A 23,042-nucleotide genomic window follows, 5' to 3' on the forward strand; every position below is an offset into this window, starting at 1 on the left:
AAATGTCCTGAGTTGGAAGAGATAATGGAATCTATCTCCTGGCCCTGCACAGATACCCCAGCAATCTTACTCTGTGTCTGAGAGCGTTGTCCAAACCATCCTTGAACTCTGGTAGCCCTGGGGCTGTGACCATTCCCTGGACCCTGGGGCTCTTTGCATTGTGAATCCATGTCTGTGTGGTCCATGCTGATCTTCCTAGGTTTGCCAAAATGCTCTTTGATTAGAAATATTCAAGGAGAGGCAAAGAGCTGGCAATGCTGCGTGCCTGTGCCTGTCATCCTGGCAAGAGTAAAAGTAAAGCAAGTTAGCTTTCTTCCCATTTTCTTCCCCTTTCGGTAACACAGAGTGTGAGTGTCCAGCTGACCTTCTCTCTCCTTCCCGAAGCGGCTCCTGTTTCTTCACAGAAGCCGAACTGGAAGCTTTGGCATTCCGAGGGCTGCCCGGGTGAGGGCAGGTCCTGCCCAGGCAGGGACAAGCGGAGTGTGGTGCTTCAGCACTCACTGGCAGCACCATCACTGCAGCACATGCAGGAGTCCTGGCAGTTGGAAAGAATTCCACAGACATTTAGCCAAGCCATCTTGCTTTAGTTCAGCAGGTATTTACATCTAAGTCCCTGTAAATAAGTTGATGGCCCCAGTACATGTATGAAGGAGTTTCAAAATAGTTTCAAAATGTGGCTTCTATTCAAAGCTCTTGTCCACCTGACATTTCATGCTGCTATTTCATCTTGGAAATGCTACGTTCATGGCATAATTATGCCTTTGCACGTATTCCTCTCTTCCCATGTGCTCTGCTGGGTTTTTTGTTGTGCTAATCATTGTAAGAGATTTGTTGTTGGTTTCTTTTGATGACTGACATGGATACTGCTGAATACTTCTCGTTGTATGTGGGGCTTTTTCCAGTGGAAAAATCTGACATAATCCATATATTTCTCTTCCTGCTTACATGAGAAGTATGACTCAACTGCTGTTAAAAAAATGAACATCCATATCTAATTAATCAGACTATAAAATTAATCTTTTTATCTCATTTCGCTCCCTTTCCTCTGTTATTTTTAAAACAGAATTTACCTCTTTCTCCTGGTTCTAATGTGGTTGTTTCAATATTAGATTTGCCAAGAATTTTAAAGCATAAAGATTTTTAAAGCTGGGTTGGTGGTACAGAAGTGCCTGTGCAGGGTGTTGAGGCATGAGGACCTGCAGAAGCCAAGGCTGAGGAGAGAGAAGGTGCAAAGGCTCTGTGGTTTTGTAGAAGCAGCAGTACAAGCTGTTTGTTGTTCCCCAAATCACTGGTGAGTGTAATCTGTGCTGCCAGAGATACAGGGATCACTTGGAGGTGGAATTTTTGGGCAGTGCCGGTTCTGACAGAAGCCCCTTAAGAGCAGAGCTGTGATCATAGGACACCATGGCAAGGTCATACCTTCCAGTGCCGACAGTCCGAGTGCTGACAGTTGCCAGGCTATTTTGGGAGCGCTTTCCCCTTTGTTTTCTGTGAACTCCTCTCTCTGTACTCCCAGATTTAACCCTGATGCTGTTCAGCTGTCATCAGCCCTGCCTTTGTTTGTGGTTTTGAGGTGTGTGTTGACATCACATATTTACTCTTGCCTTGCATTTGCTGGAAGATGAACTCCCTCTATCTCCTGGCTAACCTTGTTCCATGTATTTTAGACTTATGACAGGAGAACAGTCGAGAAGTGAGTCTTGTCATTTAATCCCTTTGGCTGTGCTGTGACAGCATGACTGAATTGCCCTGCCAGTGCTTCCAGCCCAATGTGTAACAGTTAATGGTGCTGCTGGTGTCAGCGTTGGCCTCTGGTTTGCAGGAACCCTTGAACCATTTCCAAAGCATCTCAAAGTGGTCTCGTTACACTAGTCCTATAGAAAATGTTGTTGTAAAGAAGCCCTCTCAAAGCTCAGGTTAAGGAGTGACCTGGTAGATCTTGGCTCAAGGAGCGTTGTCCTGTGACTGCCGGTCAGTCCTGGAGGGTGGGCTCAGCTCACCCTGGTGTCACTGGGTCTGTGCTGCTCTGCAGTGGGGAAGGACAGGCACATCCCACCCAGCATGGGCAGGCAACGCCCCCTGGGCACATTTTGAAAATGTGGATGAAAATGATCCTGTGCAAGGCAAGGTGTGGGAGCACATGGCTGGGAAGGAGGAACCCTGGCAAGCTGGGCTTAAAATTGCTGGTGCTCTTATGGTGGTCTTGAGCTGAATTCAGACTGCACTTACATGAACTCAGAAACCATTCTGCTTGTAGACTACTGCTTTTGATGGCCTGTATTCACTCTGACACTTCGCTTAGCACAGAGCAAACCTTTTAATAATTTGAGTGTGCTGTCTCCCCTTGGTTTGTTAAAGAAAACCGACTTTATTCACCCCATGTCTGATGCAGAGTTTTTTGTAGCTCCTGGGTGGTGCAGCCTCTGTCACTCAAACGAGTCTACATCAGGTTTTCAGCATGAGGACATCATTTAGGAGGCAAAAGCCAGAGGCTTGGGCATATAAAGCATCAAATATGTGGAGGTGAGTCAGGTCTGGATCAGAATGGCTGCACAAATCTATATTCTTCTAGTCCTTCCCCACAATTATAAAGTTCCCTGGATTTTCAGGGAATAAATCTTGTCTGTGTATGTCTATATGAACATATATGCACATGCTTATGCTAATCCACACAGAAATCCACAGCCCAGAAGGGTGAGGAGAATTCCTTGCTGACATTGGAGGCACTAGATTAGGAGTCTGCAGAGATACTTTCCAACTGCAGTGATTCCGTGGTGTGTCTGTTGCTGTTCTGTACCTGACTGGCACTGGGGTGTGTTGAGAGCTGGGTGCTCTTCAAGCAGTAGCAGATGATCCCTGCTCTGAGGGTCTCTCCATCTGAATTTTAAGTGGTTTCACCAGATGGAAGGATGGAGTGGCCTTCTAGGCACACGTGTGGAGAAGAGTCCTGAAGATCCGCACAAGAATGATGGATGTGCGGTTGTGTGGAAGAATCTCAGAGGACTCAAGAGTTACAGAAATTTGGATCATTGATGGAACAGAGGGAAGCAAACCATGTCAGGGAAGGGCTGGGTGTGTAAACATGGTTCAACACTTGATTTCTAGATTGGAGGAAAGTCTGGTAGAAGAATTAATAATGGAGGTTTCATTAGCAATCTGATTTAGCATCAGCAGCATTTTGCACAGGGCAAGGGAGCACCATAGTGCTGGGAGGCTCTGGAGATGGGCATTTCCTGGAGTAATCAAGAAGAGCTGAAGCATGGCCTCTCCTAGCCTGGCACCTCATACTCCATTTCAAAAGCCAGCATGTGCCTGAGCAGGCAGTTTATGTATCACATTTATGTGTGACAAGTGGAACTGCCAAGTATGATTTCCGTGTGGGAACCATGGGGATTGCTGCCCCAGGAGCCGACACGGTAGGATTATGAGATTTTCACTCTGTGCACAGAGAAGTCACCGAGATTGGGTTCTGTCACAGGACTAGGGTATTCATAGTAGAAACACCTAACAGCAGCCAAGCATGAAGCCCTTTCTACTTTCCCCTTCCTGCATTTTCCTTGTGCCTGGAGCAAATGCATGGCTTCTCTCTCTCAAATCCCAACCAACCACATTGGGAGCACCAGGGAATTAAATACAGCCAAAGTTAGCCCACAGCAGTTATTACAGGTTTCCTGGCTGGCTGATGCCAAGTGTCTACATGCTGCTTTATCCCATGATCATATGACAGTGGCAGATGTGACGTATTATTTGTAAACTGACTATTGGCTCAGAGGTGCTGCAGGGAGCAGTGCCTTGTGCTCCCAGCCAGGTTCCCCCTTGTTACAGGTGTTGCTGTTGGCAGGGCCAGCACCTTGTGCAGGCTCAGGGCAGGACGTGGCCCTGCTGCTGAATAGCTCTCACTGATGTCCTGACCAGAGTCGTTCTTCCTACAAACAGCTGTGCTGAATGTTATTCTTGTATTTATGTTAAATCACCAACAACTGGGCAAGTTGTGGAGAAAACAACCACCTCCACGTGGGTGCCTGTGACAGCACTGCGGATGTGCAGTTACTGCCTGGCACCTGTGTTCTCCTGGGTTTGTAACCACTTTTCTCCTTGTGGAGGTGAAAAGGTTTGGTTGGTTTTTTTTTTTCCTCTCAGCTGATGCCAAGCAATTTCTTGGGAATTTGTGAGGCTTTAGATGCTCTCCTCGCTGTTATCCTGTGTGTATCTAATATGTAATGAAATGTAACACCAGTCCTGGGCTGGGGCTTTCCTAAATGTGTTGCACCCCTAGCAAGTGAGCAGTGTCGCACTGTTCACACCTCTTGGAGCTTGATTCCCAGTCCTCTGAACCCTCAGTCTCATCCCATCTGTCTCCTTTTCCTCCCTGATCCTCCAATCTCGGAACCAAGGGATGCCCAGGAGATATGCAAACCAAACCCTTGGCAGGCAGCTGGAGCAGATACTCATCAGGGCTCAGTGGTGCTTGTGCATTCTGGGTGTTCAGAGGAAAGAGCAAACACAACACCATTGTAATAATGAGGTTTCATTCAAGATAAGATCAGATTTTGTCTGGTTGCTGGACAAGCCTTGCCAGACAAGCCAAGTTGCTCTGTCCCATTTCCTGGTGTCCCCGTTTCCTTACTGTAATGTAAACTTCATGCTTGGAAGAAGAATGCCTTGGCAATTGCTCCTGGCAAAACTCAAATCTGCATCGAGTGTCCCTGGCTGGAAAGGGCTCCACCTGTTCGCTGCAGAGGGGGTAAGCTAGTATGCCATATCTGCAAATTTTAGAAACTGAGCACTTCCTCCCTATGGAAAAACTGCTAAATGCTGGTCTCCTGCCAGGAGCTGGAGGAACACCATGAGCTGGGGATGGAGACTTGCCCAGCAATGCCTGGGATTTAAATCCTATGAGCCAACTTTCTTTGCGTGTTGAGTGGGTAATTCTGGGCACTGGATGTGGTTTGCATCAAGGACTGCTAAAACTGTAATACATTAGTACCATTCCAGAAGCCCTTGAAGCTTATCAACCGCCAAGAAAAATACAGGGGTGGCAAGAGATTAGCCTGCTGAAGATCCACGATGAGAGGGAAAGATACCCCGTACTCCCACCCTGTCACATCACCCTGAAGGTTGTGTTAGAGCTTGTACAGAGGCAGAGGATAAAGAAGGAGTTAAAAATTTAAAGACAAAATTGCTACGCTTTGTAGTTAACCTTGCTTTTAGCCTCTTCTACGAGTGAACCAAGCAGCTGAGGGTTAGCAAGGCCTGAAATGGAAAGAATTAAGCCTATTCCTCTATTTATCTTCATGCCCGATCCCAAGGACAGTTTAAGAGAGGGAGTGTTTCCTCACATGAAGAAACTACCCACCAAAAATGCAACATTACTTCTCAACCAGCTCTTCTTGACTGTCTCCCCTCCCTTTGGGGGCTGAGGGCAGGTGTCTGCTTTGTGACTCTGCTCCACGAAGTCGTGGTCCTTACCATGTTCCTGAGGAATGATGGATCAAATAAGAGAGGAGAACTCTGCATAGCAATAGATCCTCTCAGGTTACTAAACTTATCCACTCTCCTAAATCTGTTGGAGGATTAGTAGTACTTAAAGGAGGAGGTATCTACCCCTTTACTTCCTCTGTCCTCTTCTCCTTCCTCCAGTAACCTCAGGTCACCCAGTTGGCTCAGCCTGAAGGTGAGCTGTACCCCTGAACCCCAGTAAGGCTGTTTTTGCTACAGGCTGGCTCACAGTGCTTCATTTCAGTAGATTTTCACAAGAAAACACACAATGGAGATGTGCTGGAGGGGTGTCAGCAGTCAGGCCTCTCAAAAATTTTAGGTGGACAAATGTGTGCCCTAAGTACTTCTAAACAGTGAGAATTTTGTTCTTTACTGGGTATCTTGGTTAAATAATGACATGTATGAAACTATTAATACCATTAATGTATGTGCAAGTATGAATTCCCTGATAACATCAGTGGTAATCAGTTGATACCTTAAAAATACACACAGATATACATTTCAACCCCTAAAAGTTGCCATTTAATCTGTTGTAACATTTTTAAAGGCATTTTAAGGTTCTTAAAGTTCAGAAGATCTTTTCCCTTGGCTGATTCCCAGGCTATGCAGATGTAGTGGGTGTATTTGATAAACAATATAAAGAAAAATCTCTATCAATATGTACAAAGCTCACGCTCTAGAGACATTTTTCAATCTAAATTTGGATTCACACTCAAGCTACAGGTAACACTTGAACAGACCCAGCAGAGTAGTGAGTGTGCACAGGCAGGAACCATCCATCCACCTTGCTGCCTTGGCTGATAAAATTCCTCTGTGAGGCTCCGGTGCTGCAGGCAGCCAGAATGGATTGTGCCCAAAAGAAAGGCACTGCATGGGTGAACCTTTCCTAGTAATTCCTGGCTATTTCCAGAGCAATATGCTTTTAGGTGAAGTCAACACTGGTGGTGTTCCCAGGTCAAAATATAAGTAACTAGTCAGGAAGATGTTAAGTGCAGTTTATTTGAAGTATGTTGGGGGAACGCTTGAAGTAAATCACAATAAATATGACTGGCAGTAAAACAGAGATTGGATCTGAGTTTTTCAGGATCAGACTTGAATTCTCAAAGAATTTCTTCTTGAGCTGAAGAAGGGATTATGATGGATCCATGCCCACCTCTGCATGCATCATTTCCTTTGCCTTCCTACTGCATTTCAGTGTGTTGGTACAGACAGAAGACATTAATAGATTTGTTTGTGTAGTTTGCGGGATTATGGAAATCGGGCGCTTATCCTTTCTACAGTAGGTCTTAAAATTTATCAGCTGCATATTGGGCGCTGTAGTTCTCCTGGACAGTAGGAATATTTGGCTTGTATTTCCTGCCCTCATCACCTGCTGAGACTTGGAGGCTGCATCAAAAGGAACAAGTTGCAAGGAAAATCCTGATTAGATTGTGAGAAGAATTACGCACAGAGAAAATGGTGAAGCACGAGGACAGGGAGTCTCTATCCCACCATGCTGAACTGAAGCAGGCCCTGAGTTGTGTGATCTAACAAGATTTAGCCATACTTTGAACAGGGGGTTGGACCAGGTAAACTAAAAGAAGACCAAACCCTTGCTCCTGAGGCTGGTGGTAGAACCTGGTTTGCACCCACATTGCTAAGATGTAGCCATGTCCTGCCCCATCATGCTGGGACCTGGGGCTCCTCCAACCTTTTGGCGATGCTCTTCAGTCCCCAAGATTTTTTGTTTGTGATGTTGTTTTTTTTTTCCTAATTTTACTTCTTGAAGTAATCTGAGAGAAGCCCCTCAGAGCAGGGTTTACAGGACAAAACTGTTTTGGGCCTGAGGGTGGGAGATGGAGCCAGTCCAGACTGGGCTTAGCCATTCTGGGTTTGGAGCAGCCCCTAAAGTAAATGACTTCTAGGCTTCTGCTTGTGTTTTTCTGGACAAGATTCAGGTAAATCAGTCTAAAGCAGGACCAGGAAACACACTGACACTCCAGCACAGGCTCAGCTGGGACTTGAGCCTGCTCCTGGAGCATCCTTTCCCCATCCTGTGGATGTTCCTGTGTTGTCTCATGTTTGCCAAGTACCTGCACTAGGAGTTGGTTATCTGGAGTGTGCTTCCTTGGAGGTTTCAAAGCTGGGCTTGTGCATGGCTGCTTCTGAACCAAGCAAATGGAGGAGTGATTGTGCCCTAAGCAGGCAGTTTGGGATTTGCACTGAGAATCCTAGAGTGTCCTGAGTTGGAAAAGCTCCATAAGTATCATCCAGTCCAACTCTCCTTGCAGTAAAAATAGCAAGAGCTGGTTGTCCTGGTCCAGGACATGCCTCTCCTTTGACATGAGCAATGCAGCACAGAAGAACGTGTTGATAAACCAGGATTGTTTCTTTTTGGGGTGTGTGGATATTGGTTTGAGAGGATTTCCTCATTTTTATTCCTTGCTGGGACAGGAATGGATGGATAGGAAGTGCTGCTCATTTTAGATGGATCATCTGGGAGTCACTTGACTGCTGTAAACAATAGATGTGCCTACATCAAGCTATGCAAAAGGATCAAATGTTGGAATTTTGGAGGATTCCTGGACAAGCTGTTTCCCTCTCTAGTAATGAGGAGCTGTGTTTCTGCCTGGGGATGGACATGTAGTAAAAAGCAGTGCTTGCACCTCCTGGTCATGCCCCGTGCTTCCCAGCAGAGACACGCACATTTGGATGTGTGTATTAAGTTACCAACTCATCCTTGAACAACAGCTTCCAGTGAACTGTAAATGTAACGAAAACGTGCTGGAGACAGGAATTTGAGGAAGGAGGAATTCCACCCAACAGAACTGCTGAGACTTGAAAATCAAGCTAGGTTTTCTTCTGGCAACTTCAAAGCAGAGAGCTCTCTGTAAATGCAGGCTCAGGAATGACTGCAGCAGCTAATCAAGGGCTGTCATTCTCTTCAGCAGCTCATGGGGCTGTAGAACAAACAGGGAAAGTTTCCTGTGTTAGACTCAGGAAAACCAAGAGGTGCTGCTGAATAAAGAAGTTATTAAGTTCCCTAGAACTCTGCTTTTGCAATGATTACCTCTGTAACTGAGTTGCATTAGTCTGGCTCCTGGAGCTGCTGCTTTCCCTTCTCATCCCTGCCCCTAGTGAGGCCTCATTGTGTTCACTGTTACAGTCTTTATTCACTGACATTTTGAGGACCAGTATAATCTAAATAAATACACAGCTTGCCTTGCTTAGAGGGATTTAATGCTGTACCTAAAACTACCACAGATCCATTATTTCAGCATCCCCACTGTGGGGAGGGAACTGTGTGGGAGAGAGGAAGGAGATCAGTGGTGAAAAGTGAAGTTTGAGCAAATTCAGAGGTTGTCCATCTGGGAACTCTGAGTTACAATTAATTTTTGAAAGTTCTGAAATTAATTTGTTTTCATTCACAAATTGAAGTTACCCTAAGCTTTAAGGTGTGATTGCTCACAGCATGGGAAGCTCAACCCAGATACTGCCTGCTGCCAATAAGCTGCCAGTGAGTGTTGCACATTTGATTTAACACCAACACAATTTTTTTTTCTCTCTTCCTTTTCCCTTCAATCCTTCCACCCCCTGGACATCTCCTCCCACCCTCTCTCAGGCCTGTATTGATGAGAACCTGGACATGGTGAAGTTCCTGGTAGAAAATGGAGCCAATGTGAACCAGCAAGACAACGAGGGCTGGACCCCTCTTCATGCAGTGGCATCGTGTGGCTACCTGAACATAGCAGAGTGAGTGAGTCTGGGGCTATTCTGGGAATTTATAACACTTCCCTGTGCCTTTCTGTTCAGAGCAGGTACACAGGTGATGAATACTCTAAGCCTTGTACAGTGCATTGGAAAGCAATGCTGAAAATAGGTGCTTTTCTCTTGGTATTGAATTCTGAACTTCTGAGGATTAAGGTGAAGCCTTCAACTGGTTGCCTTTTGCTGTTGCCGTTAGACTGTCTTATGATTCATTAGATACTTTAGCTAAAATGCCAACAAAAAGGAAAATGGGACAGCTGATACAGGGATGTGTAGTGAAGGGGCTCCTCCCTGTGAGGGTGGGGGGGCCCTGGCACAGTTTTCCCAGAGAAGTTGTAGCTGTCCCATGCCTGGAAGTGTCCAAGGCCAGGTTGGACAGGGCTTGGAGCAGCCTGGTCCGGTGGAAGGTGACCCTGCCCATGGTAAGAGTGGGACTGGATGGGCTTTAAGGTCCCTTCCGACCCAAACCAGGCTGGGATTCTATGAGTGCATTTCCTTACCGCAGACAGGCTGGTGTGAGCAGTGCTGTGGTTAAGTGGCTTTAAATGGGGACTTTCAAGTTCAGCTGTCAATCCAGCACCACCAATACGTTCACCACTAAACCTCAAGTGCCACATCCACTCATGTTTTGAACACTTCCAGGGATAGTGATTCCACAACTGCCCTGGGCAGCTGTGCCAGGGCTTGACCACTATTTCCAAAAAGAAATTTCCCCTAATCTCCAACCTGAACCTCCCGTGGTGCAGCTTGAGGTCATTTCCTCTTGTCCTGTCCCTTGTTCCCTGACCACTACCTGGCTGCACCCGCCTGTCAGGGAGTTGTGGAGAGTGAGAAGGTTCCCCCTGAACCTCCTTTTCACCAGGCTGAGCACAAACCCTTTATTTTTTACCAGTCATACCATGCTTATATATTTAGTCCACCATAGCTACCAGAAAGTTTCCAAAATTTGAATTAAGATAACTATTTCTTAAATGCATTGAAAATAAATTACATAAATAAATAAATAAAACCAGGCAACCTCATCCTCCTATATTTGTGTGCTTAAACAGATACTTCTTCTACTTCTCAAAATTCTGCTGATTAAAAGATGTCTACAAGCCAAAGATGACGTCTGTTGTTCTTCAATGAACTTTTTGTAAAGTTATAAGAGGATAAATTTTAAAATTGATGATCCTTGATGAGGCTTTTTTTAAAACTAGTAAAATTTCCTTTTCTTAAATAAAAAAAAAGGATAGTCAACCAGATTAATGCAATAACAGGGGTATTTAAGTAACTATGGAGAAAGAAAAACTGTGAGCCCCTGAGCAAGGACCTTGCATTTACAATGAACATTTTTAGTCTAGAAATTGGCTAAGAATAAGGTCCTCATTTGGTAATTGAACTTGCATGAGAAGGGCAAATACTTCGTGGTGCTGTTTGATTGCCTGTGTCCTTGCTCTGAAGCCAAGCACTCGAGGTGTGACGTGCTGGCCTGCGTGTCCTTGGTGCAGGTATCTGATCAGCCATGGGGCCAACGTGGCTGCTGTGAACAGTGAGGGCGAGGTCCCATCCGACATCGCGGAGGAGGCGGCCATGAAGGACCTGCTTCTGGAGCAAGTCAAGAAACAAGGTAAAAGAAGGGCTTGAATATGTCAGAGTTGGGACCTCTGAGAGTTTCTGTATGAGAATTCTGCTGCCTTGCTGTCTGTTGGTGAAGAGATCTGAGATCAGGAAGCAGCAGGCAAATTTTGCTTTGCTATCAGGACAGTGGAGCAGATGCAGGAGGTTTGTGGTCTCTGTCCTTGGGATTCTTCAAAGCAAGGCTGTGTAATCCTGAAATCTGATTCATCAGATCTAGTTACTTTTAAAGTGAGATTCAATTCTGACCTCTGATATCAATGAAAGGTCTTGTTTCACTAGGGCTTGATAAAACCGAGGTAAGATTTACAGGACTGCCAAAGGCAGGGACCAGGAAATGAATATTCCAGGCCTGGAGTGACCTCCTTTATCCTGATCTTTCCCTAGATTTCTTCTGCCATATCCCCTTTCTCATCAGGTGTGCCTGACTGAGGGGCTGCTGTCCAGGCTGTCCCTGCACAAACATCCCTGGCTGAATAGTTTTGGACTGATGTTAAAATAAAGGAATGCTTTGTCAGTCTAAAATTTTCTTCATACTCATGGAATTCATTTGGGAGTGGTTGAACATCTGCATGTGTGTGTGAGAAGTTTAAATCATGTTTATGAATTTCATCAACAATATTGGAAAAGGAACCCAAGGAATTCCTGGAGCTTCTATCCTTGGACACAGTCAAAGCTCAGCTGCATTCATGTCTGAGCTGGTTCATCTGGCTTTGAAGTTACCCTCCTTGGAGTGTGTTTGCGCTACAGACCCCCAAAGACTCTGGTCTGGATTATTTTACTCCTGCGGGTTTGGAGGAGTTGCTTGCATGCTGGGTTGAATCCAGTCCCCCTATCAGATATATTTTGACACATGGTGGTGACTTTACTTTTTAAGGTAGGAAGGAATCAGTCCCTTGGTGCTTTGTCACCTGTGTTAGTGTTCCTGGGCCACCAAATTTGTCAGGCATAGCTTGCTCTCAGAGAAGCCAGGTTGCTGTCACCAATCATCTTATTTTCCATGGGCTTTAGCATAGTTTCCAAGATCTGCTCCATGATCTTGCTGTGCACAGAGGAGAGGCCAATTCGCCTGTAGTGCCCCAGGTCTTTCTCTTGTCCCTATTTAAAAATGGGGATTATGTTTCCCATTTTCCAGACCATGAGAAGTTCATCAGATTGCCACAAGTTCTCAAATACAAGAGTGACTTAGATACTTCCTCTACCAGCTCCCTTGGGACCCATGGATGCATCTCACCAGGTTCCATGGACTTGTGCACCTTCAGGTTCTGTAAATGACAATAATGTGGTTGAAACCTTACAGGACATTGAGGCAGTGGTTCTGCCTTACCTGCAGGTATTTTGCCTGACACTTTTTGGGATTCTGCTTGCATTGGCTCACCACATTAGTGGCATCCTGCTAAGATACCCTGAAACAACCATCTGTCTCCAGATGAAGATTCCCATCTCACAGTTTAAAGGAACATATTGCTGGAGGAAATGGGGTTGAACTTTAAATAAGCATCTGTCCAGCTCTGCAGTCTGTCCTCAGTGGGGGCTGTGAGCAGATGCCTGCTGCAGACTGTAACAACAGCTCAAGTGTGTACAATTGCCCTCCCAGCCTCCAGCCATTATGCCTCCAGAAATTCCTGAGCCAAATTGGCTTTCTCTGTATTTGTGAGTGCCCTGTGGTTTCTGTTTCCTGAGCTCGTGCAGCCCTCCTTGGGAACTCCAACATGTTCAGGAATTGTGTATAATAGCTACAAACTTGTCTAGTCCTTGGTCTGTAGCCAGTTTATTTCTGATCTTTGCAAAATCCTGCAACAGTGGGTCTCACAGCTCAGACTCTGAGTTAAATGTTTTCCTTGGTTCTGTTTTAAATGTAATGCCCCATAATTTAATTGGCAATCATGTCATTCTTATAACTGAAATTATTAATCCATAGGAACACTTGCTCTGCAGGATCCTTGATTTTTGAGATTTGTCATCTTCTAATTTGTATGTTTTCCTGAGTCAGAGTGTTCTACTCTGATTAATCTTGTTTGTGATTGATACATTGTCCTTCTATGATCTCATTACTGTGAAAACTCCACTTAGGAAAACAAGTCAAAGTTGGTTTTTTGGTCTTGTTTGTTTAATGACAGTTGACACAGTCTGTCAGCCAGACACACCTCCCTCTCCACATCATCCCCCTGCTTCTCCACATCTCCACCTGCCCCTAAGCAGTCACTTAGGCCATCAGCATAGATTTCTTCTGGCCTTCTAATGCCAAAATTATTTCAAATTGTGTTTTGTCAGAATCTGGGGTTTGCTGCTCGGTGGAATAACTCAGTACTTCTCTCAGCATGCCTGTCATGAACGCCTCTGGAGCAGTGCAGATTCCTGTGTGTGTCATAGGCAGTGTCCTGAATATGGAGTGAGCACAGAACTGGTGTCACTGTGCTCTTGCAGGAGACATCTGAGGGTCCTCAGAGCTTCCCTGTCTGAGATTATACCCTCACTGCAGGTCAATTGAGTCAGTTAAGCTGTTGTTCATGACTTTGTTATTTCAGTCTGAGACACAGCCCATGTAGAACTCAATCCTTCTACCCTTAATGCACACCTGAGCTTTTAGTCAGTTGGACTGGGTTGCAACCACTGGCCCAGCTTTCAAAATTTTTAACTCAGGCAGTTTTTGAAGTCTCTGTCAATGACACAGAAGAGGCTTTTGTTGATTGTTTTTTGGAAGATCAGAAATAGTTTACTAATATTTTATAGTAAATGGAGCATAGGTTAAGTATAATAAGTACTTCAGAGCTTTCATCTCTTGTTTGTTTTTTGTTCTGTGCTTCACCCCCTTAGGTGTAGACCTAGAGCTGTCAAGGAAAGAAGAGGAGCAGCAAATGCTCCAGGATGCTCGGCAGTGGCTGAACAGTGGGAGAATTGAGGATATAAAGCAGCCCCGGACAGGAGCCACAGCTCTTCACGTTGCTGCAGCCAAGGGATATTCTGAAGTCATGAGGTAGGAGCTCCTCCCAGGGCTGATGCATGAAATTAAGGCTGAAGACATTTTGCTTTACATTCAGAGAAATTTGTTCCATAGTGAGATTTTCAGGCTGCTGTTTCTCAAAAGGCTCTGTGGTTTTATGTACAACCACAGGGGTTCACCCAGAAATACACAGGGACAGGAGGATTCCCTTTCATACCTCCAGGCCTTTTTGGAGTAATGAAAGCTTTTTAGAGAATGAGGCATAAATTAGGAGATCTCTAATTTTTCTAATCACAAGGTCTGATTTTCACTGTTAGAGTAATAGTTTCAGGACTAGCAAGTTAAATAGTAGTAGGGGATAAAAGTATAATGTTGACATACAAAGTGACAACACATACTGCATGACAGTCACAGACATGACCAGTCTTGTGGGAAAATGCAGTGTCCACCCCTGTCTCACTCCTCTGCCCCTTCTTGCTACTGCTCCTGCAGTGACAGAGGGATTCCAGCACCTGACAGCTCTGCTGTCCTGGCACTAACAAGATTATTATGTACATAAACCTGCCCAGTGTACCATTTCCTGGTAAAAAAAAAATAATATTGTTGCAGGTAATGTCAAATTAGGCTTTACACCAATAAAGCTTTCTTCTCTGCTCTTTATGTGTGGCTGGAGCTGCCCATGAACATAGAGCTCATGGAATCCCAGACTGGGTTGGGTGGGGAAGAACCTTAAAGCTCATCTTCTCCCACCCCCTGCCTTGGGTAGGGACACCTTCATCTATCCCAGGTTGCTCCAAGCCCCATCCAACCTGGCCTTGGATACTTCAGGGATGGGGCAGCCACAGCTTCTTTGGGCAGCCTGTGCCAGGGCCTCCCCACCCTCACAGAGAGGAATTTTTACCTCATGTCTAATCTAACCCTGCCCTCTGTCCATGTGAATCTATTCCTCTTTGTGTTGTTATACATGCTCTTGTAAATAGTCTTTACAAGGTGTCGTGGTTTGACACTCCCCAACGCCGGCACCCACAGGAGTTGCTCACTCACCCTCCCCTCCCACAGCTGGGCTGAGGAGAGAAAAAAATTAACAAAGGCTTCTTGAGTTGAGATAAGGCCTGGAGAAAACCATTCAAGGGCAAAACAGGCTCAGCTGAAAGTTGCAAAGTGAATTTATTACTAACAGAATCAGAGGAAGATAATGAGAAGTAAAAAATAAGCCTTTAAAACACCTTTTACCCCGAGGCCCTCCCTCCTTCCCACTGACAGCACAGGGAAACAGGGCATGGGGGTTTTGGTAAGTTCATCACCGAGATTTTCTTCACTGTCCTGGGAGAGGAGTCCTTCCCCTGTGAGACCGTGGGGGCCCTCCCACGGGAGACAGTTCTCTGTGAACTTCACCAGTGTGGGTTCACTCTCACAAGCAGCAATCCTCCCAAAGCTGCTGCAACATGAATTCCCCCCACAGGCTCACAGTCCTCCCAAAACTGCTGCAGCATGGGTCTCTCTTCCCGTGGGGTGCAGTCCTCCAAGGACAGGCTGCTTCAGCCTGGAAACAGAGCCCCCTCTCTCCACTGGCTCTTCCCCTGGATCACAGCATCCTCCAGGCATCCACCCACTGCAGAGTGATCTCCTCCCCCATGGACTGCAAGGGATCTCTGCCTCCCTCTGGATCCCCACAGGCTGTGCGTGGATCTCTGCATCCCTGTGGATCCCCATGGGCTGTGGGTGAATCTCTGCATCCCTGTGGATCCCCATGGGCTGTGGGTGGATCTCTGCATCCCTGTGGATCCCCATGGGCTGTGGGTGGATCTCTGCCTCCCCATGTATCCCCATGGGCTGTGGATGGATTTCTGCATCCCTGTGGATTTCTGCATCCCTGTGGATCTCTGCATCCCCATGGATCCCATGAGCTGCAGAGGCACAGCTGCTTCACCATGGTCATCACCACAGCCTGCAGAGGAATCTTGGCTCTGGTGCCTAGAGCACCTCCTCCCCCTCATTCTTCTTGGTGTCTCCACATCATTTCCCTCACATGTTCTCACCTCCTCTTCTCTGACAAGAAGAAAAACTGTGCATGCCAACTTTGTTTTGATTTTCTTAAATCTGCTGTCACAGAGGTGTCACCAACCCCTCTATTTGGCCCAGCTTTGGCCAGCAGCATGTCCATCTTCAGAGCAATCAGGGATTGGCTCTGCCAGACATGGTAGAAGCTTCCAGCAGCTTCTCACAGAAGCCACCTCTGTGGCCTGCCTGCTACCAAAAGCCAGGCTGTGTGTAACCATCACACAAGCTTACTCTACTGCCTGTGTTAAAATCCATTCTGGAAGTGTTCATCTATCTTGATCCTAAGTTTCATAATTTTAAGTGACATGACTTGATGTCGAAGAGCTGTTTCATATCAAGCTCAAGCATTTTATTGTACTTCATGTTTCTGATTTGTATTCAGTTATTAGAACTTATAATTGAGTGATGAGCTGTCTGTGCCTGTACCGTGACCAAGAGCAGGAATCTAACACAGCACATGTAAATAGAAATGTAATGTCTCTGAATCTGAGGTGTTGGTCCTGTCACCTGTCAGGGGAGGGTTGTGAATCCAGTGCTCCTTGATGAAGTTCAGTGTGTGCAGGATGACTGAGTTCTGGACAGCCTCTCCTTGGCATTAATGATGGTAATGATAAACACATCTCACAGCAAGCTGACATTGTTTCCCTCTTGTGTATGTGATAGCTGTGCTGAAGTTCAAATCCAGAGCTTTAGTGACTTAAACCAAAGGGGCTGACAGCCAGGAGCCAGTTAACTCTAAATGAGACATGGAATTTGTCTGTGACCTTGAGTCTCTTAGCAGCTCTGTTTCTCCCTTCTGCCAGCTGGAAAATCAACAGAAACTCAGCACCTAATTTACAATTTCTTTCACAGAGAAGCCCACAGCTGCTCTGCTGTGACTGTGTTTTATTTAGCACAGTAGCACATTGGTGTAAAGCTGCAGGAGTTTTGAAGCTATTGGTGCCATGTTGGGGTCATGCTGGATTTCCCTCATGCTGTGCAATGTTGGCTCTGCATGGGGGAATTTCCCACAATGGAAATTTTCAGGAGCAGTTTTACCAGACTTGCAGAATTCCCCTGGGATGTTATTCACTATTTAAGCAATTTGGATAATAGTTTTGATGCAGGAGCTGCTCAGTGCTCTTGTCTGATTACTGCCGCACCCATGTGCGTGTGCTCATGGCTCTGGAGCTCCAGACTACCCCAAACCTTTTGTGTTTGTTTCAGTGTTAAATATTCAAGCTCCAGGTACTGTGAAACACCAGTGTTCTCCTCTGATGGAGAAGGGAGGGTGGAAGGGGCACAGCAGTGAGGGTAAGGAAAGGAGATCCCAGGCAAGTTCACTGGTGGAGGATTTGCTTGAATTGTCCAAGGGCTACTCTGAAAAAATGCATTTGGGGTTGTTTAATCCAAGTGAGGGTTGTTTAGCATACAGATTTTACCTCTGTCACTGTCACTGGTGCTTCCCTGGCAGTCCTGTTGGTCTCCTTGAGGACCACCCCACACTGTGGCCTTGTGCTCTCGGAGAACCAAGCTCGAGCTCCAGTTCCCAAATGTCCCTCTCCTGGCAGGTGCTGTACTTGGCTGCCTGGCACAGGGGTGGCAGTTGCAGGGATGCAACTGAGCCAGTCCAGACTCTCTCCTCTGCTGGAGCAGGAGTTCAGACTGGGTCACCAATGCCAGTTGAGAAATCAAGGTGTTGTCACCAATGCCAGTTGAGAAGTCAAGGTGTTCTCTCAGTTCAGGGCATGCTGAAAGGGAACCTTGTCGGTTTGACATGTTCCAGCAGGTTTTACATCGAAGTCACTTTTCGTTCATTGCCCTTTCCATTACAGTTTCGAGCACGTCAAGTGGGATGTTGCTTTGGTTAATAAACAAGTCCAGAAGCTCCTCGCTGTTAGGGAGCCAGGCTGCCCACTTGGTGCCTAACAGGGGAAACTGCTCTCTCAGGAAGTCATTCCTGATGGGCAGAGATCAATCCTGCTGCTTTCCTCAGGCTCCTGATCCAGGCTGGGTTTAATTTGAACGTCCAGGACAATGATGGCTGGACACCACTCCACGCTGCTGCTCACTGGGGAGTGAAGGAAGCGTGTTCCATCCTGGCTGAGGCTCTGTGTGACATGGACATCAGGAACAAGCTGGTCAGTACACAACTAATGCAGGGTATTTTTAGCCAGATTAATATTGACTATAGCCTTCTGCATGATCATGGAATCATAGAACCCCAGACTGGTTTGTATTTGGAGGAACCTTAAAGTTCATCTCATCCCCCCCCCCTGCCATGGACAGGGACACCTTCTACTAGCCCAGGTTGCTCCAAGCCCCGAACAGCCTGGCCTTGGACACCTGCAGGGATTGAGCAGCTGCAGCTTTTCTGGGCACCCTGTGCCAGTGCCTCAGCACCTCACAGCGAAAATTTCCTTCCCAATATCCCATCTAACCCTGCCCTCTGCCAATGATAAGCCATTCCCCCTTGTCCTGTCCCTCCAGATCCTTGTCCCAAGTCCCTCTCCAGCTGTCTTGGAGCCCCTTTAGGTATTGGAATGGACTCTGAGGTCTCCCCAGAGCCTTCTTTTCACCAGGTGAACCCTCAGCTCTCCCAGCCTGGCTCCAGAGCAGAGGGGCTCCAGCCCTGTGGTCAATTTAGTGGCCCCCCATCTCGATTCTTTCCAGCAGGTCCATGTCTGTCCTGAGATGGGAGCTTCAGAGCTGGACACAGCTAGACACAGATCCAGGTGGGATCTCATAAGAGATCCAACATCATGATCCATCTACATGACAAAGTCATAGCAGTCCTCCTTGCCTGTACATTGGATAATTTAAATACATCAGTAAATGAAGAATATTGACTGGGAGAAGACAGGAAAGATTTCAAATATTATGGGAAATGTGACCTGATTAAACTTTTAACACTGAGCTTGTAAGAAGAGATAGGAGCTGATCACTGCCATTCTGAGTTACCCTGAGAAATCAAATGGCAGCAAAGAAACAGTCCTGGAGTGCAAAATAATACTAATATTAAAGGTATAAGGCACTGAAAATAAGTGAACCCATGAGAAACTGGCAGTTTTAAATCCTTCCTCTTCTATGTATTGGTAATAAAAAAGGAAATTGAAGATTTGTAACACATGAGCGAAGAAAAATAGGATGGAAGAAAAGGAGCAAAAACATTTGCTTTCTAATAGTTACAGGTTTTTCCTTGAGGAGCCCTTGGATTTTCAAGAGCTTGTCCAGGGCTGCTCTTGGTGTTCCCATCCCTGCTGGGATGTCCACACTGGTCTGTGAGCTGCTTCCCGCTGGACCAGGCATGCCTTGGCTGCCTCTGGGGGAGGAGGGAAGGTTGAATGTGCTTGGAGGAGCACCAGGGGATGAAAGCAGGCAGGAAGATGTGATAAGAGAGAGCCCTGTGTGTTCAGCTGCATCCAGCTGTGCTGGAAACTGCTGGAACTCAAATGCCCCATGAGGAGCCCTTTCAGCCTGGTGAGCTCTTTGGCACCCAAAATACGGGGAATCTTTTCTGTTTAAATGCCATCAGGTGCTTTTCTGAAGTGTTCAGGATGTGTTTGGGGTCTTGTATCATGCCATACTTGAAACAGCCACAGTTGTGTTTATTGTGTTACCTGCTCCTTCCAGTCCAGAATTGTCTCCTTGTTGGGTCAGATGGACAAGGCTACCTTTTATTTTTTGACCTGTAGCCATCGGCTTTCAGGTTGTTAATGAAATGGCATTTAGAACTCTAGTTTGGTGAAAATGTAACCAATTTCTTGGTTTATGCACTAGAGTTATTTTTTCTGGTTTGTTTTAGCTCATAAATGCCTATGGATGTGGAAATGGACCCCAGATTTTTTGGCTTGCTGGCAGCCTTTCAAAGCGTTTAAATACATGATGATAAAGTAACACAGAATCAGGAATCTCCTGAGCTGGGAGGGACCTACAAGGACCATCCAGTCTGACCCCTGCTCCTGCACAGACACCCCAACAATCCCACCCTGGGCATCCTTGGGAACATTGTCCAGACACTCCTGGAGCTCTGGCAGCCTCAGGGCCGTGCCCATTCCCTGGGAGCCTGGGCAGTGCCAAGCACCCTCTGGGGGAAGAACCTTTCCTGATCTCCAACATAAGGAGAGGTTGATCACATTCCCTCTCAGTGCAAGAGTGTCCTTTTTAGAAACTGGAAACTCAAGCATAGTCCTGGCTGTTGGATTTGAGCAGCAGCAATCAGGGAGCTGCACTCCCCTGGTAAAAGCTGCTCACTAAACATAAACATGATCTTAGAGGTCTTTTCCAGCCAAAATGATTCTGTGATTCCATGACCACTGTCACATGGATTTCCTTGCTCTGGAGTGAAACAGAGTGTTACTCGCCATTTGGGGAGGGAGGATGTGGAGCATGTGCACTGGTAAATAGGACTTTGTGGAATATTACCACTGTGCCATCTCAGATATCTTCTTGTGTTCTCTCTTTGCACCAGGGCCAGACACCCTTTGACGTTGCTGACGAGGGACTTGTGGAGCATTTAGAAATGCTGCAGAAGAAACAGACTGTGGTGAGTTTCTGGAGGTTGTTTTCCAATTACCTTTCCACACACAGGTGTTCTCCAAGACACATGGTGCCAACAGATGCAGGAAGCTGAGGCCCAGCTAATTTCTTTAGTTACTCATTTGCAATCTTTAATCACAGCAATATTTTTGATAGCTAGAAATCTAGATGACTGGATGACAGCAGCAAGGAGGTCAGTAGTGTGATGGCATGCAGAATTATGGGAACTGGTAAGGAATTTCATCTTTGTTATTATCTTGCAATTGCTTTGTTGGCTGGCAGGCTCTCTAGCATCAGACTGCTCTGTTCCTAATGAGTGATTACCCAAGTCAGCTTTGTGTTTGCATCCAGGGAAATGCACTGTCAGTGTTGAGAAAGAGATCTGTTACCATGTCTGCCTTTCTTAAAATAGGGAGGCTTTGGATTGAGGAAGAAGAAATTATAAAACTTCAGGGAATTCTGGACTGAAAAAATGGGTAGTTTCAAAATTATATTAAATTGCCATTTCATAATGCAGTGGAAGGGATTGGAAGGGATTATAAGCCAAAAGTTGACATAAAAAAAGGAAAGCAGAATATATCTTGTTCAAAGTAAGGGCAGTTGTCAAGCCAGAAAGTTTGGTTTGGATTGAATTTTTTCCTATTTCATCTGGTCTACTCAATTATCTCATTTGGGTGCTTCCAAAACACAAGCTAACCTTCTTTCAAAAAGAATTAAAAATCTGTAAGTATCACTAAAACACTGGGTTCAGAAACAGACAGAATGGGAACACTGCTGATAAACCCCAAGAACGGATTTTCAGGAACTGACAGTGTGGGTGGTTAGAACTCCAGCTCTGATCACAACACAGCTGCTGCCATCCTCAAATAGCAGCCTTAGTATTCACAGGAACTTCTTAAAAGTTAATCAGCTTCTCCCTAAATGAGGTGTTGATAAATACTATCAAGGTTGTATTTTGGATTCCCCTCTCTCTCACTACCCAGGATTTTGCAGATAACTGCACTTCTTAAAAGAAGAGAAAAAGAAAAAGAAGAATTTTTTGGGTGACTGCTCACCCCTTTTTAGGGCTGCTTTGCAGGGGCTGCAACCCTCCTGTTCTCTATATAGAAGCACTATATAAAGGCCTTCTCCATTTATTCAGTCAGTGTAGAACTGGGCAAAAGAATCTGGATTTTTTTACACTTTTTTTTTTAGTGGATATGATTTTTTAGTGGAAAAGCCAATTTAACATGTGTTTATCATGTGGCATTTTTATCACTTAAAACCAGAAAACTTATATTTGTTAAGGATAAAACAGGCAGTTCCATGATGTTATTTCTGTTCCAAAATGGCTTTCAAATCAGATGTGTTTTTCAGTCTTAAGGCAGAGCCCTGTGCCACCCTTGCTGAAAGATTTGCTGCCATTATTGGAAAGCAGGGGGGATTTTTGTATGCTGGAAGCAATTTGGTTTGGGTTTGGATTTTTTTTTTTCCCAGTTACTGAATTATCTGTGAATGGAGCAGGCTGTTTCCTGGACTTCCCTTTGCTGTGCTCCAGCAGTTTAGTCAGCTTAACAATGCTGTGCTGCAGATTTTTGCTCTTCACTGGAATCCATGCAGCTTTTCCCACTTCACAGGGTGCCCAGAGCAGCTGTGGCTGCCCCATGCCTGGAAGTGTCCAGGGCCAGGCTGGACAGAGCTTGGAGCCACTGGGATAGTGGAAGGTATCCCTGCCCATGGCAGAGAGTAGGGCTGAATGTAAGGTCCTTTACAACCCAAATAATTCTGGGATTCTATGATTCAGAACTTACAGTGCTTTTACTTCCTTTGCCTGGTGTCAACTGCTGTCAAAAGAAAAAGAAAAACCTGGTGAGCCATGACAGAGCAGAGTCAGCCTTAAACTGAGCCCCTAACTGCCATCCCTACTTCTGCCTGAGCTGTTTCTGTGCTTCTGGAAGGTACTTAAACAATTTTTGGGTACTGTTTTGTCCACTGATGGTGGTAAAATTAATATTGCTGCTCTCTAGACAAAATCTTTCAATTTCTGTGTGATCCCAGGTATTCTCATGCAATGACTTTTTGTGCATTTGAGAGATTTAAGAAGTGACCCATCCTCACAGGAGTTCCCATTCCACCCCTTGCCATGGGCAGGGACACCCCCACTATCCCACGTTGTTCCAAGCCCCATCCAACCTGCTTTGGACACTTCCAGGGATGGGGGTGCCCACAACCTCTCTGGGCAGCAGTCAAGGTTTGTCCCTGGTCTTGGCAGGGGCAGCTGCAGGTGCCTTTGGAGTTTTTATTAAATGGCAGCTGCATTCCCAGGACAGGCTGGGTGCTGTGCCCTGGTGGAGCTCCAGTCCAAGTCTCAGAGTGCCATTGCAGATGTGCTGCTGTTCAAGTGGCATCTTACACAAATCTGCAGTGGCTTGGTCTAACGAGGCTGGGCTGACCCTGTGCTGTGGTGCTCACTGGGTTATGCTGACAGGGCTGGTAAATGTCTGTCCTATTCTCTCTCTCCCATCTTCCTGGACTTTTTAACAGCTGCGAAGTGAGAAGGAGACAAGGAATGAGCTGATTGAAGCTGACATGAATGGGAAGCCTCAAAACAGACTCTTCACCAAGTAAGTCTCCCTCTTAGTTGAAAAGAAACTGCCCAGAAAGTAATGGAGAGCAG

General features: G+C 45.9%; 1 protein-coding gene across 4 annotated transcripts in view; it reads left to right on the forward strand.

Annotated features, from left to right (window-relative positions):
* The window catches only part of PPP1R12B (protein phosphatase 1 regulatory subunit 12B), a 130,960-nt gene that overhangs the window by 23,780 nt on the left and 84,138 nt on the right, over positions 1-23,042 (forward strand). For all 4 annotated transcript variants that reach the window (XM_053963842.1, XM_053963843.1, XM_053963844.1 and 1 more), the window contains exons 2-7: positions 9,101-9,231; positions 10,737-10,855; positions 13,681-13,840; positions 17,844-17,988; positions 20,319-20,393; positions 22,910-22,989. In XM_053963842.1, coding sequence (XP_053819817.1) covers positions 9,101-9,231; positions 10,737-10,855; positions 13,681-13,840; positions 17,844-17,988; positions 20,319-20,393; positions 22,910-22,989 — 710 coding nt within the window. The remainder of the gene's footprint in view (positions 1-9,100; positions 9,232-10,736; positions 10,856-13,680; positions 13,841-17,843; positions 17,989-20,318; positions 20,394-22,909; positions 22,990-23,042) is intronic.

The sequence above is a fragment of the Vidua chalybeata genome, chromosome 24 (assembly GCF_026979565.1).
Source record: "Vidua chalybeata isolate OUT-0048 chromosome 24, bVidCha1 merged haplotype, whole genome shotgun sequence".
In the NCBI taxonomy this organism is placed as follows: domain Eukaryota; kingdom Metazoa; phylum Chordata; class Aves; order Passeriformes; family Viduidae; genus Vidua; species Vidua chalybeata.